The sequence below is a fragment of the Panthera onca genome, chromosome C1 (assembly GCF_046562875.1).
Source record: "Panthera onca isolate mPanOnc1 chromosome C1, mPanOnc1 haplotype 2, whole genome shotgun sequence".
Taxonomy (NCBI): domain Eukaryota; kingdom Metazoa; phylum Chordata; class Mammalia; order Carnivora; family Felidae; genus Panthera; species Panthera onca.
The window spans coordinates 205,833,691-205,851,504 of record NC_138346.1 but is presented as its reverse complement, the minus strand read 5'-3'; the positions used below and the strand labels follow the sequence as shown (position 1 = coordinate 205,851,504).

General features: G+C 51.4%; 1 protein-coding gene across 1 annotated transcript in view; it reads right to left on the bottom strand.

Moving 5' to 3' along the window:
* The window catches only part of ECE1 (endothelin converting enzyme 1), a 113,299-nt gene extending 103,922 nt beyond the window's left edge, over nt 1-9,377 (bottom strand). Inside the window, exon 1 of the mRNA XM_060626013.3 lies at nt 8,931-9,377. Coding sequence (XP_060481996.1) covers nt 8,931-8,933 — 3 coding nt within the window. The 5' untranslated portion in view covers nt 8,934-9,377. The remainder of the gene's footprint in view (nt 1-8,930) is intronic.
* Between the last annotated feature and the right edge of the window lie 8,437 nt (nt 9,378-17,814).

The following is a 17,814-nucleotide window of genomic DNA, read 5'->3' as shown; positions in this document are numbered from 1 at the left end:
CTCCTCCAGCCCCTGTCCCCACACCTGACAAGGCCCTCCATGCCCACCTTTTCCCACCCCTCTTCCCTTGCTCTCTCTGCTCAGCCACGTCAGCCTTCTTACTGCCCATAACATCCAAACCGCATGTCCCTGTCTCAGGCCCTTTGCACTGCTGTTTCTCGGTTCAGAACTCTCCTCTCCCACATCTTTGCCCAGCTGCCCTCTCCTCATCCTTCAGGACTCGGCTTAATGTCACCTCCTTCCTTGCCCACCCATTTGAGGAGCTCCCTCCCCACCTCGCAGCTAACTCTCCACCACATCACTCTGTTTTCTTCCCTTTCTCCGAAGTGATCTTTGTGGTTGGTTGGTTTGCTTGTGTAGTCTCTGGCTCCCTCACCTAGAATACCTCTCCTCAAGGGCAGGGATTTTACTGCCTCATCCACTTTGGTCCCTACAATGAGGTGGGACCTCATTTCATCCTTTCACCTGTGCAGGTGAGGATGCTGCAGTTCAGAGTAGTGGACTGACTTGCCTAAGGTCACACAGGATGCAGACCCAGGTCTTCCTGATACCAAGGCCATTTCTGCAAAGCCTCCGTGGACAAGGCTTCCAGGGGCCCACTTTGGGGGGCTCTCACCCAGAGAGGACTTATTCACAGTGAGGCTCCTACCAAGGACAGCAAGAATGAAGGGCCTGCCTACTTCCTCAATGGTCCTTCTTTGGAGATACGGGGCAGCTGGGGCTCGCCAGTGGGGCAGGTACAATCCTGCAGATGAAGAAGCATGCCGTGAATGCCTCCCAAATAAAGGGAGCCCACTAGAAACTGGGGAGCTGGGGAAACCTTCAATCTACCCCATGTTGTGCAGAAGGAGAAACCTAGGACCAGGGCAGGGAAGGGATCTACCTGAGGTTACACAGCCCGGCAGAGCCTCACGGTCTGGGGTCTCCAGAGCCAGAGGCCCCTCCCTCCCCTGAGAAATGACAGGGGAAACCCAAAGCCCAGGTTCTAGGGAGAGAGCACTGCCAGGCCCCGAGGGCAGAGGAGGGCTGGCAGAGTGGATCTGAACCACCTGGACAAAGAAAAGACTCACATTCCTTCCTCCTTTCAAAAAACATTCATCAAGAGTCTACTCCAGGCTAGATCTTGGGCCTGTCGGCAGAGGTGAACAGCACACGCAGAAACAGACACCTCCCTGGAGAACCACGTGGTGGGTCCCATGACAGTGAAATACACACAGACCCTCTGACTCTGCAGGTCTACTCCCAGGATCCAGCCGCGAGAAAGGAGTGTGTAGGTCCACCAAGAGAAAAACAGGAATGTCACAGCTGCCCAGGCAGGAGTGTCATCCGTGGACGCACGTGTGCCTCTGCCCAATGGGACACCTGTGCAGCCTGAAAGGAGCACATTCCGGCATGTGCGGCAACGTGGGCAAACTGAACACCATTCACTGTTATCTGAGGCTGAAGGAAACCAGACCCAAGAGTACCTATTATGAGTTCATGCAGATAAAGTTCAAAACCAGGCAAAACTAGGGTGACATAAAGCAGATTAGTGGCCACCTGTCACAGAGAGGGATGGAAGGGAGTATATGGGACCTCTCCGGGGAGGAGAAAATGTCCTATGTTTTGATCTAGGTCCTGGTTCTGCCGGTGTATATATTTTTGGGGGGGAGGGGGAGGGGGAGAGAGAGACAGAGAGCACAAGCAGGGGAGGAACAGAGGGAGGGGGTGGGGAGAGAGAATCTGAAGCAGGCTCCATGCTGCCAGCACAGAGCCCGATGTGGGGTTGGAACTCACGAACTTCGAGATTGTGACCTGAGTGGAAATGAAGAGTCCGATGCTTAACCAACTGAGCCACCCAGGTCCCCCTGCAGGCATATACATTTGTAAAAACTGAGCTGCGCAAGATGTGTGCATCTTACTTAAGAAATTGTACCACAATTTAAAAATATGCACAGTCTTGCCCTCGGGAAGCACACAGACCCGCGGAACAGGACTGGCATATCGTCCTCATGACCACGACCATGAAAGAAGCTGTGCTGGGACTGAGCTGGCTTCTTCCGAAACAGCGTGTGATTAACACTTCCAACCACTGTACAGAAGAGGTCCCACTATCTCCAGATCAGAGGTGAGGAAAACGAATCTCGGAGAGGTGACCGAGTGTCTGAAGTGACACAGCAAAACGTGAGGGAGCAGTCTCCACCCCCCTGGTCTCCCTTCCCCACACCTTGAGGTTGCTGGTCCCAGGCACCCCCTGCGCCCCTTCCTCTCCGGCTGAACACCGAACACCGCATGAGCACTGAACTTCTGTGAAATAGCTGCTTAGGAAATGCGTTCTTCCTCCGCCTTCCGCCTCCTCCACTCTCCCTCACCCCCTCACTGCCACATATCTCTGAGGTCATTTCAGCCCTGGACTTCTGCCCGATGAGAAGGAGCCCCAGAGGCCGGGCAGCTATGTGTTGGGGGCGAGGGGTGAGTGGTGGCGTGGACCAAGCGGCTTTCTCCGCTCCTGGGCTCCCCTGACCCGGCCTGCGGCCCCAGAGTGCCAGGAGGGCTTGCGGTCAGAGACCCCACCCTTGGCTCCAGTTCACGAGTGACGTAACCCAGTGTCTGGACTCAGAGAATCATGAAATGTTTATTTGGAATAACAGCCACCACCTCCATTGCCACCGCTTACTCAGTTCGTAGCCTGTGCCAAGGGCTTGAGCCTGTCTCGTGAAGCCTCACCCTAACCCTAAAACAGGTACAGTTAGTTAGGATCTCATTGTACACACAAACTGGAACTCAATGGGGTGCGGTGGCTTCCCAGGTCTCACGGGGAGGAAGTGATAGCACTGGGATTCAAACCCAGGTCTGCCCGGCCTTGAGCCCTGGGCTCTGAACCGGAGTGTGATGCTTGTAATCCTGCCCGTTATCACCGAAAATGCCCCCTGAGTAGGTCTGTTCCGGCCGCATCGCTTTACAGATGGAAAAACTAAGGCCCAGGAAGGGAGAGCCCCCAGCTCAGGGCCACACAAAAAGCTGGTGGCAGAGCTTGGCCTGAAAGCTCCATGTCCACCCTTGGCCTGGCTTTCAGTGACCAGGGCCTTGGAGCAGGCCACATGCACCTGGATGGGCAGCGTGTGGGAGGCAGGGAGGCCTGGTTCCAGGCAGAGGTAAATATTGACATGACAGTGTTTACACTGTAACCCTACTCCGCCTGGCGGCCGCCCCACACCCACCCCACACTCACCCCGTCCTGTCCCGTTCCATCCTGCCCAGAGGGGAGGAGGCTTGCGGGCCAGGAGCTGCTGCTCATATGCTCCTAGGGGCAAGTGGGCAGGGAGCCCGGGACATCTTCGGTCAGGGGGCTGCTGGAGACCTGGGCTGCGGCCCACAGGGCAATGCCGGGAGCTGGGGAGCTGGGGAGCTGGGGAGCTGGGGTCTGAGCTGGGAGTCACAGGGCTGAGTTTCCGTCCTAGCTCTGCCACTGACTGGCACTGGGACCCAAGAACAGTCCGTGAATGGGGAGGAAAGGGCTTCAGTAACTGTCAAGTGCTGTGCAAAGGTGAAAGATAAGTATCAACATTCCAGCCTGGCCACCGTCCAGCCCCAATCAGCTCCCACTGCCTCTGGCCACTGCCCAACAGCCCCATTCCCATCCCCAGGGGGGCTTTCCTAGGAGGGCAGAGTTTCTGAAGTGGGTGGCAACTTGGGACTGAAGCCAGAATCTTGAGGAATCAGGAGGCCGCTGCCTGGTTCCAGTCCCTAATTCCCTAAGTGATCTTTGAGTGTCAACTTCCACAGCTCTGTAACGGAGATAAACCTACTTCCTGGGGTTCACGTGAAGGTCGGAGAGGTTTACATTTAAGTGCCAGGCACACAGGAGATCCTCATCTTGCCCCTTGATCTTTCCACCTATAAAATGGGGAAGTTGCATCAGATGGTTACAACCAAGCACTCTACAGTTGTAAGATCTAGCAGCCAGGGCCCCCTCTCCGTCTCTGAGCCCCGAAGTTAGATCCTCCCTCAGCTAATTTCCTGAATAGTCTTCAGAAACTTGTTCCCCTGTTTACATCTCCCCCCAAGGAATCCCCCAACAGCTCTGTGGGGAGGAGAGAGTCATTCCCAGGCTTGTCAGTGAGCCAAGACAGGCCTGTGGATATTTCTGCCACCCCTGTCCTTGGGGCATCTGGGAAAAGGGCAGAATCCCCAGGCTCTAGACCCCTACTGACAGTGGGATTCAATCAACATTGGTTGTTCGTTAAACCTGGCCCAGAGCAAAACTCTTTAAGGACAGGACAGCACCTCCTTATTTTCATTACTCTAAAACTTGGCTCCTACGAAGCACTCCATTCCACTAACTGTTGCCAGAGGAAGCACAAATGCCACCTCTTCTGGGAAGCTTTCCCTGATACTCATGGCCGGGGTGACTCTGCAGTTGTATCCCCAGGTTGGTAATGTCATATTCTACCTTATTTTAGAGCCACTTGGGAACTTCGTCCTTCTCCTCTATTAGATCAAAGTTCCTTGAGGCCAGGAGCCCCACACATTATTTGCAGGAAAGGAGGTGGGGAGGACGGTCAATGTCCACGCGGAAAGGGGCTTTGTGCAACCTCTCTTCACCGCCCACTCTGGGCAGCATGCTGGGGGTGTGGGTGGTGTGGAGGGGGCAGCGACTAGTGTCTAGACCACCACCAACTCTCCCAGGGTCACTCCAACTGGTTTTCCAGCTCCCAGCCTCACCACTCCTACCCCGAAGCAGCTTGTGTGACCATCTTAGAACACAACTCTGACGACATCACTCCCCTCGCTCTGAACTCAAGGGTGGCTCCCCACTGTCCTTAGGATCGAGCCCCAAACCTTTAACAAGACCCCACCTGCGTGCACCTGCCCCAGCCACCTCCCGAGCATCATCTTCTGAGCCCCCAGACGAATTAATTCTGGAACACACATTTTGTCCCATCTTGCACAGACGGCTCCCTCCGCCTGGAATGCTCTGCCAGGTCCCATTCATTCTTCAGGCCACAACTTTAATGCCATGTCCTCGAGGAGCCTTGTCTGATCCCCAGGTGAGGTTCCCTTATCTGCTCTACAGTACCGTGTGTCCCCTTGGCAACAGCAATTGCACTGCTAATTTCCTGCTCCTTATCTGCCTGCCTGTCTGCCACACTGTGGAAGAGAGACCTATCGGTCTCTTTCACCCTGACTGCAGCCCCGATGCCTGGTATTGTGCCAGGCGGACTTGGTTGGTGAATGAACGAATGAATGTGCTAGGGGTGCTCACCTAGTGAACTAAAAAAGGAAAAAAATGGGGCAGAAACACAAAAACTCATAAACATTTGCTGATGGTTCCTCCCTGGCTGTAGACATCAAAGTGTGGACTTTAGCCAAGCGGGTTATGTCTTGGCTAATGCCCGAAACCTTCTGTCGAACCCACCCTGTAGCCCTCTCACTCCTCAAATCTTGTCGCTCCCCTGATGGGGTCTGGTCTCTCCAATTCTGTCTAGGAAACCACCTATTTATTCTTTAACAAAAATGAACAACGGGTCTGTCTACCAAAAATCTTAGCAACGTCCTTAGCTGAGGAAACTCAGCCCTGTGACTCCCAATGTCAGATACTTAGCAATCTGAGTAATCCGGTCATGAGCGTAGATGCTGGCTGCACGTGGAAGGGTACCACCGGGCTCTGGGAAGCCAGTAGAGACTGGTTCAGGGGACATGTGGCTGGCCTAGCATCTTCAAATAGTAACACTTTACCTTAAGTTCTTAAGCATTCCACATAGTATCCTAGATTGTACCCTCATGATAATCCCGCTAAGAAAACAAATCTGCCCCACTTGGTAGGAAAGGAGGTGCAGAGAGGGGGAATAGTTGATCCAAGGTCATGCAGCAAGCTGGAGGTACATCCAGTGTTCAAACCTAGGCACTGGACCCTGTCCTCAACCCGGCCACTCACAGTAAAGATGATTCCCAACCCTCAGCCGTGGCTTTAAGCTCAGCCCCTAGGTTGGAATGTGAAGGAACATTCTCAAGAAGCCACAACAGCAGACTGGGAACACTGGGTTGAGTCTCTTTCTCCCCAACCTGTCTGCCTGGTAACCCTCTAAATATATAGGAGGTATGTTTGACCCTATCTTGCTGTGTGACTCTAGGCAATCTCCTTCACCTCTCTGTGCCTGCTGCTGGGTGGTATGAAACAACTGAAGACAGGAGATAGAAAAAGCCTTCTTAGAACCCTCAGGCCAAGCCTGCACTGAGGTCCACCTAAGGACTTTAAGAACTACCCTGGGTGAGTAGCTAGGAACCATCAGGGAGATTCAGCCAGGACAAGAGGGAACAGCCCCACCCACCCTCCAAAGGAGCCCCATTTGGAACCTGGGGGCCAGGGGAAAGAAACTTGGCTACACTGGAGGAGAGGGAATGCGGGGTTTGTTTAAAACTCATGGAGCAGGAGACCCAAGGAATAAACTCTTTAGCTGCCCTGAATCACCCCCACCTCAGGAATGAGCACAGGAACTAGTGTTCAGGGGAAACCAAATGACAGGGGCCAAAGAGGCCTGATGTCCACCTCCACCCCATCTCCCCCTCCCCCACTGCCACCCAACCCCCCCCCCCCCCACACACACACACACGCGTGCGCACTGGGTCTACAATCCACTCCTCAGCCTAAGCCTTTGGCCATCTGGCCCCACCAACATCCCTTGACCACGTTCTCTCCTCCTTCCTGGCTCTCTCATGCCCAGGTGCCAGGCAAGCTCCCTTCTGGCCTTTCCGAGAGAATTTCCTGTGTCTCACGCCCTGGTCCTCTGTTCACACGGGTTTCTCTACCTGGATGTTCTTTCCAATTCAGATGCCACTTGCTCAGTGAAGCTTTCCCTCATCTCTCCAGCCAGGAGGGGGCCCTCGCCTGGCATGATACCTCTGCCCCTCCCGAAGATATGCCACCTAGCATGAGGATCCTGGCAGACATTTACACACTGGCAGAAGCTCCCCTAACAGTATTTGTGACAGTTGTTCCTCCTCCGCACAGGGCATATAGTAAGTGGTCAATGAATCTTCACTGAATGATGAACAAAGAAGTGATTCTTAAGTCTCACTGTCCCCTTCTTCTCCCGACAACATGATACACTGTAATCCTTCTTCCAGACTAACAAACAGATGTCACACACAACTTCCCAATTTGAGTTTAAGACTGTACAAGAAAGGAAACGAAGCTGTATTTGAGCAAGCACTCCCGCTGTGTTATCGCACCAAATCCCCACTCCACCCCTGCAAGTAAGACTTTTCAACTCTTCTCACAGATGAGGAAACTGATAGTTAACGGTGAGGGTTTGACTTGATCCAAGTCCCTGTGGGGAAGTGGAAGAGCCGGGCTCTGAACCTGAATCCGTTTGATGCTAAAACCTGGCAGGTTTTTTGGTTGTAAGGCTCGGAAAAGTGTGTCCAAGGTGAGGTGCCCTCTCTTTCTTTAGTGGTTTCTAAGGAGGAAAAAATTCTCTTTCTGAGTAACGTACGTCAGGGTGGGTTTGGAGGCAGAGCAAATGATATGACCTGAATGTCTCACCCCCTTTAATTGCCTATGTGCTGAGACTTTAAATCAAGGGCCAGGCCATAGGGTGGCCTTAGGGTGCGAGTTCCCTGCCACTGGAACCATCCAAGTAGAGCATTCCAGGGGAGAGATTCCTGACCAAGGAGGTAGGTTGGATCCAAGATGGTCTCTAAGCCATAATTTCATTGCTTCTGACTCTGAACAGGCAAGTGATGGCAAAGGGGGAGGCAGATATTGGCAGGAAGAGGAGAGAGAGAGGAAGGGAAAGGGATGTTGTAAGGGGACTCCAGCTCTGGGCGGAGCAGAGGTTGGTCCTGGGGAATCACTGGGGGACTCTTCATGTCTACAGGGGTCCCATCTTGCCCCCACCTGGGCCCCTTCAGGCTTGGCAGCAGCATCACAGAGAAACAGAGGTGGCTGTACCGCTGGGACTGGCAGCCATCATCGCTGGCACATGCCCTCCTCAGGCCCTACATGGTGACCTGTACTCACTTCACAGGGCACAGAGCAGGACTAGGAGACAGAATCAGAAGGGCTTGCCCAGGGGAAAGAAAGCAAAGAGAAGCAGGTGGCCTCCGCCCCCAAGATGCAGAAGTGATCTAGGGAGGTCACCTCTCTAGGGAGGTGATTGAAAGGTCCAAGCTTTTCCTTCCAGAGAAAACACCCCTCCCTAAAAGAGCTCCAAAAAGCCCAGCCTCAACCACATGAGTTTCTCTCTGGGGCTTCAGAAACCCCCATGAAATCTCCCAGCCATGTCCCTTCTCCTTGGTGTCGCTGACTAACCCCTTCAGCAACCCCCTCCTCCGAGGACCCATTACGGGGAGATGCTGGGGAGACCGGATCACTGAATGCAGGGTCCTCAAGTGTCCCCTGGTCTCTGACAGCCGCCAATCTAGCTGCCTCCATTCTCCACTCCCGTAGGCCATAGTGGGATAGACAGTCCCCGAGTGCCCTCGACCGAACCCTCCGAATGCGCTGGGCTCGGCCACCCACGATGCCCCAAGCCGAACCTCAGCACCAGACCGACCTCAGCGTCCCGGGACACTCAGGTCCAATTGGATCCACCGGCTCCCTAACCAACCCCGACCCCGCTGCGGACCCAGCCGGAATGCCCGAGGTCTCCACGCCCAGCCAGGACTTCCGGACGCCCCAGACCCCAACTGCACCAAGTGTCCCCGAAGCGAATCGGCCACCCCGAGCCCTCCAAACCCGGCTGGGGCCAGCCGCCCAGAAGCAAGCTCGGCGCGGCCCCCGACGGAACCGAGGCGGCGCCGCCCGGCCAGCCGAGCCCGGCCCGCGCGCCCCCCGACTCCTCGCCTCCCGAGCGAGAGCCGCAGCCGGCGCCCAGCCCCCCGCGAGCGCGGCCGAGTCCCACCGCTGCGCCGCCGCCGGGGCCGTCCAGGCGGGGCGGGGCACTCACCATAGCTCGCGCGCTCCGCTCCTGCACCGCGCAGCTCCCCGGGCCGGATCCCAGCTCTCGGCTCCAGGCAGCGCTCCTCGGTCGGCGCGGCTGGCTGGCCCCGGCCGCGCGCTCGGCTCCCCGCGGGCGAGCGCGGCTCCGGCGCCTAGACTCGGGGAGGCGGGCCCGCCGAGCGGCCAATGGCAGGACGCGGGGGCCGGGCCGCGCAGCCAATCACGCCCCGAGCCTGCCCTCGGCCCCGCCCCGCACAACCTCCTTAACCCCAGGCGCGCCGGGCAGGGAGCTCGGCTGCGTGGGGACCCCGCGGCCCGCGCGGGCGGAGTCTCGGGCTGCGGGGTGCGGGGTGCGGGGTGAGCCTTCGCTGAGCCAGGCTTCGGGGGCAGGCGGAGCCCAGGGAGCGGCTCCGCTGCGGCGGGTGCGCGGCGCCAGGAGCCTCGGCGACCTTTGTCTCCTGCCTGGCGCCTGCTCGGGAGTGTGACCCAGGGCGCTGCAGCTGCGCGTGTATTTATGTGGGGGGTGTGTGTGTGTGTGTGTGTGTGTGTGTGTGTGCGCGCGCGCGCGCGCAAGAGGGGAGGAGGGGGAGAAGAGGACAGAGAAAAAGCGGGGGAGGCGTGGATCCCGCGTGCCTGTGTGTTTATTTGCGACCGAAAGGCAGACTGGCTATATTTGGGGTTTGTTACTTCAAGCTTGCGTGTGTGTGTGTGTGTGTGTGTGTGTGTGTGTGTGTGTGTGTGTGTGTGTGTTTTAAGAGAGCAGGGCGAGAGAAGGAGTGGGAGGGAAGCAGCGAGGAGGACCGATGGCTCTCCATGCCTGTGCATTTTGGGCGTCCGGGGGAGAGATTGTCTCTACATGTGTGTTGTATAAGAGAGTGAGTGAAGGAGGAGGGAGCGGCAGGGTGTCTGTGTATCTGTATGATGTGTGACCTGTGCCTTATGGGCCTGTTGTACATGCATGTGATATGGTAGAGACTGTGTCCCTGTTACAGAGACCAAATCCCTGTGGTTTTGTGGTGTTGTGGGTGCATGTGTACATGTGCACACACAAGGAGGCTTGGCTGTGATTCGGTACACTGTGGATGTAGCCTAGTTTGTGGAAAGAGATAAAAACCTTGTGTGTGCAGCAAAAGTGTTTTGTTTGTGTGACTTTGTGATCACTTGTATTCATGTTGTGTTGAGAAAGAGAAACCAAGGTGTAAGGGGTGTAATGAGTGTGTATTCTGGAGAGACAAAGCCCTCCTGGAGGAGATGGGGTTTGGGCTTTGAAGGAGGTAGAAGCCGTTCATAAGGCAAGAAGGAAAGACGTGCGGAATGTTGCCCACCAGTCGTGAGACTGGTGGTAAGGGCGTTGAATTGGCTGGGAACAGGTGGATTCTGGGAGAGAGGACATCTAGTGCCAGGAGGGAGGGTAAGAACAGGGGACAGCAACCCCTGCTCAGGAGCTGGCTCAGAATGACTGCGCGTGCAGAAGAGGGAAGGTCTAGGCACACAATGCCAGGATTTCTAGGGGACCATCTGTTCCTGGGCAGTGTGTGTGGCAACCTAGAGGGCAGGGAGGGGCTCTGTGGATGTAAATCTCCCCCCTTCCATTCAAGAGTACTCTGAATTCTTTCAGGTGGAGGGAAGGATGTAAGGAGTAGGGCCACCTGTCAAAATTCACGTAGCATGTTGAGTGCAGGAGACAGGAAGCATGGTAGAGAGGGGGGCGGGTTGGGCCTTGCCCAGGTCTCTGTCCCAGACACTCTCTCCACCCTGGAGGTTGGGTAACATACCATCAGCTGCCCAGGCCTGAGCCAGTCTCAGATTCCTGGCAATTCCTCAAGTATCTTCCTGGGAGGTGTAGCCTGAGGCCTGGATTTTGAGATCCAGGAAAACACAAAATTGGAACCCAGTTATCCTGAGTTATCCAACAATGTGATCATGGGGGATTCCCTTCTCTTCTCTGGGCCTCAGTTTTCTCCTCTGTATTCCTGCCCACCTCCCTGTACTGATGTGAGGATTTAACAAGTTAATGTACACGCAAGTCCCTTGTAAACTACAAACCACTGGAAAATGTTAAGCATCGTCCCATTTATACAAAGTTCAGAAATAAGCATGCTTGGAGACATTGCAGGTTTGGTTCAAAACCACCACCATGAAACGAATACCGCAGTAAAGCAAGTCAAATGAATTTTTTGGTTTCCTAGTACATTTAAAGTTATGTTTACACTATACTGTAGTCTGCTAAGTGTGCAAAAGGCATCATACCTAAAAAAAGAACCCAATGTACATACCTTAGTTAAAAGATACTCCATTGCTGGAAAATGCTAAACATTATGAGCTTTCGATGAGTCATAATCTGTTGCTGGTGGAGGGTCTTACCTCTACGCTGATGGTTGGTGACTGATCAGGATGGTCAGGTCAGCACCTTCAGGGTGCTGAAGGCTGGGGTGGCTGTGGCAATTTCTTTTTTTGTCTTTTGTTGGTGGCAGTTTCTTAAAATAAGACATCAGTGAAGTTTGCCTTATTGATGGGCTCTTCCTTTCATGAACAGTTTCTCTGTAACATGCGACGCTGTTTGATAGTATTTTACCCACAGTAGAACTTCTTTCAAAATTGGAAGTCAATCCTCTCAAACCTGCCACTGCTTTATCAACCAAGTAATATTTATGTAATATTCTAAATCCATTGTTGTCTTTTCAACAATCTTCACAGCATCTTCCCCAGGAGTAGATTCCATCTCAAGAAACCGTGATCTTTGCTCTTCCATAAGAAGCAAGTCCTCATCTGCTTGAGGTTCATCATGACATGGCAGCCATCCAGTCCCCCTTTCAGGCTCCACTTCTAATTCTAGTTCTCTTGCTGTTTCCACCCCATGGGCAGCTGATCCCTCTGCTGACGTCTTGAACCCCTCACGTCATCCGTGAGGGTGGGAATCAACTTCTTCCAAACTCCTGTGAATGTTGATATTTTGACCTCTTCCCATGAATCTTGAATGTTCTCATTGGCATCTGGAATAGTGAATCCTTCCCAGACAGTTTTCAACTTACTTTGCCCAGATCCAAATAATTTGGATATTATTAAATAATCTTCAATATTAAATAAGTATATTAAACAGCATCAAATAATCTTAAATGCCAAGACCTTGATCCATGGGCTGCTGAAGGGATGATATATTAATTAGCAGGCATGAAAACAACTTTAATCTCGTTGTACATCTTCATCGGAGCTCTCGGGTGACCAGGTGCGTTGTCAATGAGCAGTAATGTCTTGAAATGAAGGTTTTTTTTCCCTGAGCAATAGGAATCAACAGTGGGCTTAAAATATTCAGCAAACCATCGTGAACAGATGTGCTGTCACCCACTCTTTGTTGTTCCCTTTCTAGACTGCAGAGTAGATTTAGCATGACTCTTGAGGGACCTGGGATTTTGAAAGTGGTACATGAGCAGAGGCTTCAACCTCAAGCCACCAGCTGCATTAGCCCCTGACAAGAGAGTCAGCCTGTCCTTTGAAGCTTCGAAACCCAGCATTGACTTCTCCTCTCCAGCTGTGAGAATCCTACATGGCATCTTCTTCTAATACAAGGCTGTTTTATCTACATGGAAGTCTGTTATTCAGTGTAGCCACCTTTATCCATATCTCAGCTAGATCTAACTTGCGGCAGCTTCTACATCACCACTTGCTGCTTCATTTTGCACCTTTATGCTATGGAGATGTCTTCTTCCCTTAAATCTTGTGAACCGACCTCTGCCAGCTTTGGACTTTCTTCTCCAACCTCCTCCCCTCATTCAGCCTTCATAGAGCTGAAAAGAGTGAGGGCCTTGCTCTGGATTAGGCTCTGGCTTCAGGGCTTGTTGTGGCTGGTGTGGGCTTCTATCCAGGCCACTCAAACTTTCTTCTTCTCAGCAATAAGACTGTTTCACTTTCTTATCATTTGTGTGTTCACTGGAGTAGCGCTTCTCATTTCTTTCGAGAATTTTTCCCTTGCATTCACGACTTGGCTAACCAGTGCAGGAAGCCTCGCTCTCAGCCTATCTCAGCTTGCAATATGCCTTCCTCACTGAGCTGAGTCATTTCTAGCTTTTGATGTAAAGTAAGAGACGTGTGACTCTTCCTTTCATTTGAACACTTAGAGACCACTGTAGGGTTATTAAATGGCCTAATTTCAATACTGTTGTGCCTCAGTGAATAGGGAGACCCAGGGAGAGGGAGAGAGGCAGGGGGATGGCTGATAAGTGGAGCAGCCATAACACACACGACGCTTATTGATGAGGTTTGCTGTCATATATGGGCACGGTCCGTGGTGCCCCCAAACCATTACAATAAACATCAAAGATCAATGATCACAGTTCACTATAACAGATATAATAATGAAAAATGATGAAACGTATAATTTGGGGTGCTGGCTGGCTCAGTCAGAAGAGCATGGGACTCTTGATCTTGGGGTCGTGATTTCGAGCCCCACATGGAGTAGAGATTACTGAAATAAATAAAACTTAAAAATTAATAATGAAAAAGTCACTAAAATGGGACACAGAGACACAAAGTGAACAAATACTGTTGGAAAATGGCACCCATAGACTTACTCGACACAGGGTTGCCACAAACCTTCAATTTGTAAAAAATGCAATCTCTACAAAGCACAATAGGGGCGCCTGGGTGGCTCAGTGGGTTAAGTGTCCGACTTTGGCTTAGGTCATGAATGGTTCATGAGTTCAAGCCCTACATCAGGCTCTCTGCTATCAGCACAGAGCCGAAAATAAATAAACATTGGGGTGCCTGGGTGGCTCAGTCAGTTAAGCGTCTGACTTTGGCTCCGGTCATGATCGCATGGTTCGTGAGTTCAAGCCCCTCTCTGCTGTCAGTGCAGAGCCCGCTTTGGCTCCTCTGTCTCCCTCTCTCTGCCACCTTGCTCATGCAGCTCTCTCTTTCTCTCTCTCAAAAATAAAAAATTTAAAAATAAATTTAAAAAACAAGCACAGGGGCATCTGTGTGGCTCAGTCAGTTAAGCGTTCGACTTCAGTTCAGGTCATGATCTCACAGTTCGTGGTTTCCAGCCCTGCGTTGGGCTCTGGGCTGACAGCTCAGAGCCTGGAGCCTGCTCCAGATTCTGTGTCTCCCTCTTTTTCTGTTCCTCCCCCACTCATGCGGTCTCTCTCTCTCTCTCTCTCTCTCTCAAAAATAAACATTAAAAAAAATTTAAGCTATAAAAAAAAACCCCAAAGGGGGTATGCCTGTATATTTTATTCCAACAACATGTTCCAAAAACAAAAAAGAAAGGTCATGCATCCTGACCACATTTTCTTCACTCATGCAATGGACATTCTGAAATGCTCTATCAGCGAGGCAGAAACCGGGTTGAGCAGTGGGGAAACAGCACAAACAAGATGGGATCCTGGCTGTGGGAAGAAACAGAGGAGAGTGGTCATGGCTTCCTCACTTCTGAAAGGAACATGTGGACAGCAGGGAGGAGCTTTGCCCAAATTCACTCCCTGGGCAGAACCAGGACTAGAAACAAAGCCTCCAATGTTGTGGCTGAGTCCTTTTTTTATTTTTATTTTTAAATTTCTTTTAAATGTGTTTATTTATTTTTGAGAGAGAGAGACAGATAGACAGACAGAGCATGAGTGGGGTAGGGGCAGAGAGAGAGAGGGAGACACAGAATCCGAAGCAGGCTCCAGGCTCCGAGCTGTCAGCACAGAGCCCGACGCGGGGCTCGAACCCACAAACTGAGATCATGACCTGAGCTGAAGTGGGACGCTTCACCGACTGAGCCACCCAGGCACCCCTGGCTGACTCCTTTCCATTCTACCAGGAGAGGCCATCTCTAATCTTATGCTGCCCAGGGAAGAACAAGAAAAAAGATTTGCTGCCAACTCTGAATCTAACCCCCAACTCCTTAGGGACCCACAGAGCTCACCGCTTCTAAACAGCCTTCTGGGAACAATTCTATGCACTAGATGCTATGATTCCCACCCCACCCCATATTGCAAGTGACAAAAATTAACATTCAGAGAGGGAGAGCGATTTCCCTAAGAAGGCACAGCTACTCTGAGAAGATTTGCTCCTTTGCTGGCATTCTGCTGCTTCTTTTGGCATTTGTGGGCTCTCTGACGGAGACACGGGTGGTTGTATGGCAGGAGAACATGTTTCCCTTGTCATAGTCCTATAGAATGAGTGGCGAGGGGTGCCTCCTCCAAATATTCAGGTCTCTGGGCACTATGATTGCTCAGTTAGAGCATCAGGGCTCAAAACCCTGGCAAAAAATCCAACTTAAACTGAAAAATACAGAGGTACAGCTAGATTTAGGCACAGTTGCACTGAGGAACATAGATGAGGTGGTCAGGATTCAATGTCACTACCCATCTCTCAAGACTGTTTTCCTCTCTGTGGCTTCATTCTCTTTCCTCATGATCACAAGATGGCTGCCAGCAGCACCAGGCATGCATCCTTGTCTCTCAGCAACCTCAACAGAAATAGGACTCTTGGGACACCTGCCTGGCTCAGTTGGTGGAGCATGCGACTGTTTACCTCCAGGATGTGATTTCGAGCCCCATGCTGGGTGTAGAGATTACTTAAAAATAAATTTTTTCATTAAATTTTTTTTTTACATTTTATTTATTTTTGATAGACAGAGAGAGACAGAGCACAAGCAGGGGAGGGGCAAAGAGAGAGGGAGACACAGAATCCCAAGCAGGCTCCAGGCTCCAAGCTGTCAGCACAGAGCCCGACACAGGGCTCGAACTCACAAACTGTGAGATTGTGACCTGAGCCAAAGTCAGACGCTTAATCGACTGAGCCACCCAGGCGCCCCAGGACTCCCTTTTCTTAACAAAATTCCCCTGAGTCTTAACAAAATTCTACCGAGTCTCATTAGCTCTTATGGAGACATGTGTCTGTTCCTCTGCCAATCACTGTGGCCAACGGTTCTGACTGGCCAGACCACAGATAGCGAGGGCCCCAGAAGTACCTGGCATTTGAATCTGACTGTGGTTTCCAGCCAGCCCAACCTCAGGATTCACCAGGGTCCAAGAAAAATGCCCCAGAATTTGTGGAGAGGCTTGCATTTCGCAGGCTTTCAATAAATGGTAATGATTACTATCGGTATTATTCTCTGCTTTGCCTGTGCCGTCATCTTGTACAGAACAGATGCCCAGTAATGTCTAGTATACATTTGGTGCCCAAAGAATCCTTAGCGGTTGACCAATTTCTTGTGGTTTTTCTTTTGGATTCATACCACGGACCAAGGCAGATAGAGTCTGGACAAACTGAACAGCCCACAGGCATGCAGACAGAATGAGACTCGTTATAAGGGCTCTTAAATTTTGATTTTATTTCTTCTTCCATAACTGAGGAGAATCTACAGTGTAGAACTCCCAGCAGAGAACACCAGACTCTCCAGGAACAGACTCCCTGACACTCACACACCAGCCTGTCAAAGAAGGTGGAGTCAGGAAGACATTGGAAGGAGCCCACTAGGATGCTGGCAGGGGAGGGGGCAGGTAGAGCCAGTCAGACCCAATTAGACTATTTCTTGACTCCTCTAACCCCACAGAGAGGTCGCCTGGGGACCAGGATGTCCCAGCCTGACCCCTTCCCCATGGGCCACCGGCTACTCTAATTTAGTTGGGCAGTTTGAGTTTCTGGGAGGAATTGGAGGTCCATTAAGACATCGCCAACAATGGCCTCTATTTATCAAGTGTGTGCCGGGCCTCCTACTGGGGATTTTCCATGATTTAAATATAGGAGCAACAGAATGCATTTTGGGTACTCCCGTTAACTCTGCGTTTGCTTTACTTTTTCTACTATTTCTCCCTTTGCCCTGATTTCCTTACATAATTCCAAAAATATAATAAATCTGTGTCTTCTCCGAGTTCAAACTTAATAAATGCTCATTGTAAAATAATGCAAACAATACAGAAACGAATACAACAGGAAAAAAATCCCCCATTCCCCACTCCTCTGATACGAACCACTGCTAACTCCTTGATGTGATTCTGCCTTGAGCTGTATTAACAGATGTTTGTCCAGTCTGTGAAAGGAAAAACACTATCCACCTGTTATAGCCTCCCCTCCCTCCCTTACTCTCAGGAAGGAAACTGCAGGTCAGGCAGCTGCAGCCTGGCTTTATCCTGGGGATCTGGGGAACAGGTGGAGAGAGGGAAAGAAACAAGCTAGGACAGTCAGGGCAGAGGTGGCTGAGTTGGGAAACGATAGGGAGAAGTTGGCGCAAGGGGCCAACGATGTAAAACCAGTGCAGACTGGGCTTTGAGAGAGGAGTTGAAGAATCAGAACACAGATTTGGGGGCCGCTGTCCTGTGTGCAGAGGGTGAGAGGGAAGGCTAGAAAAAGAAAGAGGGAGAGGAAAGCGAACTTCAGCAAGCTTTATTGAGATTATAAATGAGACCTACTTTAACATTTTCAAATGAATTGAATACATGTTTAAATTGCTTTTCCAAAAAAAAAAAAATTGCTTTTCAAGATTTCTTTGGGAGGAGGACCTGGTGTTTCTAATTCAATAGGAGGCTGAGACTAGCCTCCAGGTGGTCCAGCTTTTCCCAGACTACTTTTTATAAACAAAAGTTGAGATTACATAATAATAACGGCTAAAATGTATTGCCTACTTACTATATGCCAGAACTGTGCTAAGGACTCTCTCATATGAATTTATTTAATTCTATAATAACTAATGGGGGTAGGTACTACTATTACCCCATTTTACAAACCAGGAATTTGAGGCTCAGAGTGGCGAAGCAACTTGCCTGGGGTCACACAGCCAGCAGGTGGGGATGCTGAAATGAGATACTTGTCAATTATTTTAATCTTCTGGTAAATGTCATTTTTTTTTTAATTTGTTATCTATTTATTTTTTTGCAAGCAGCTTCAAATCCCTTTCTGCTTGTGATCAG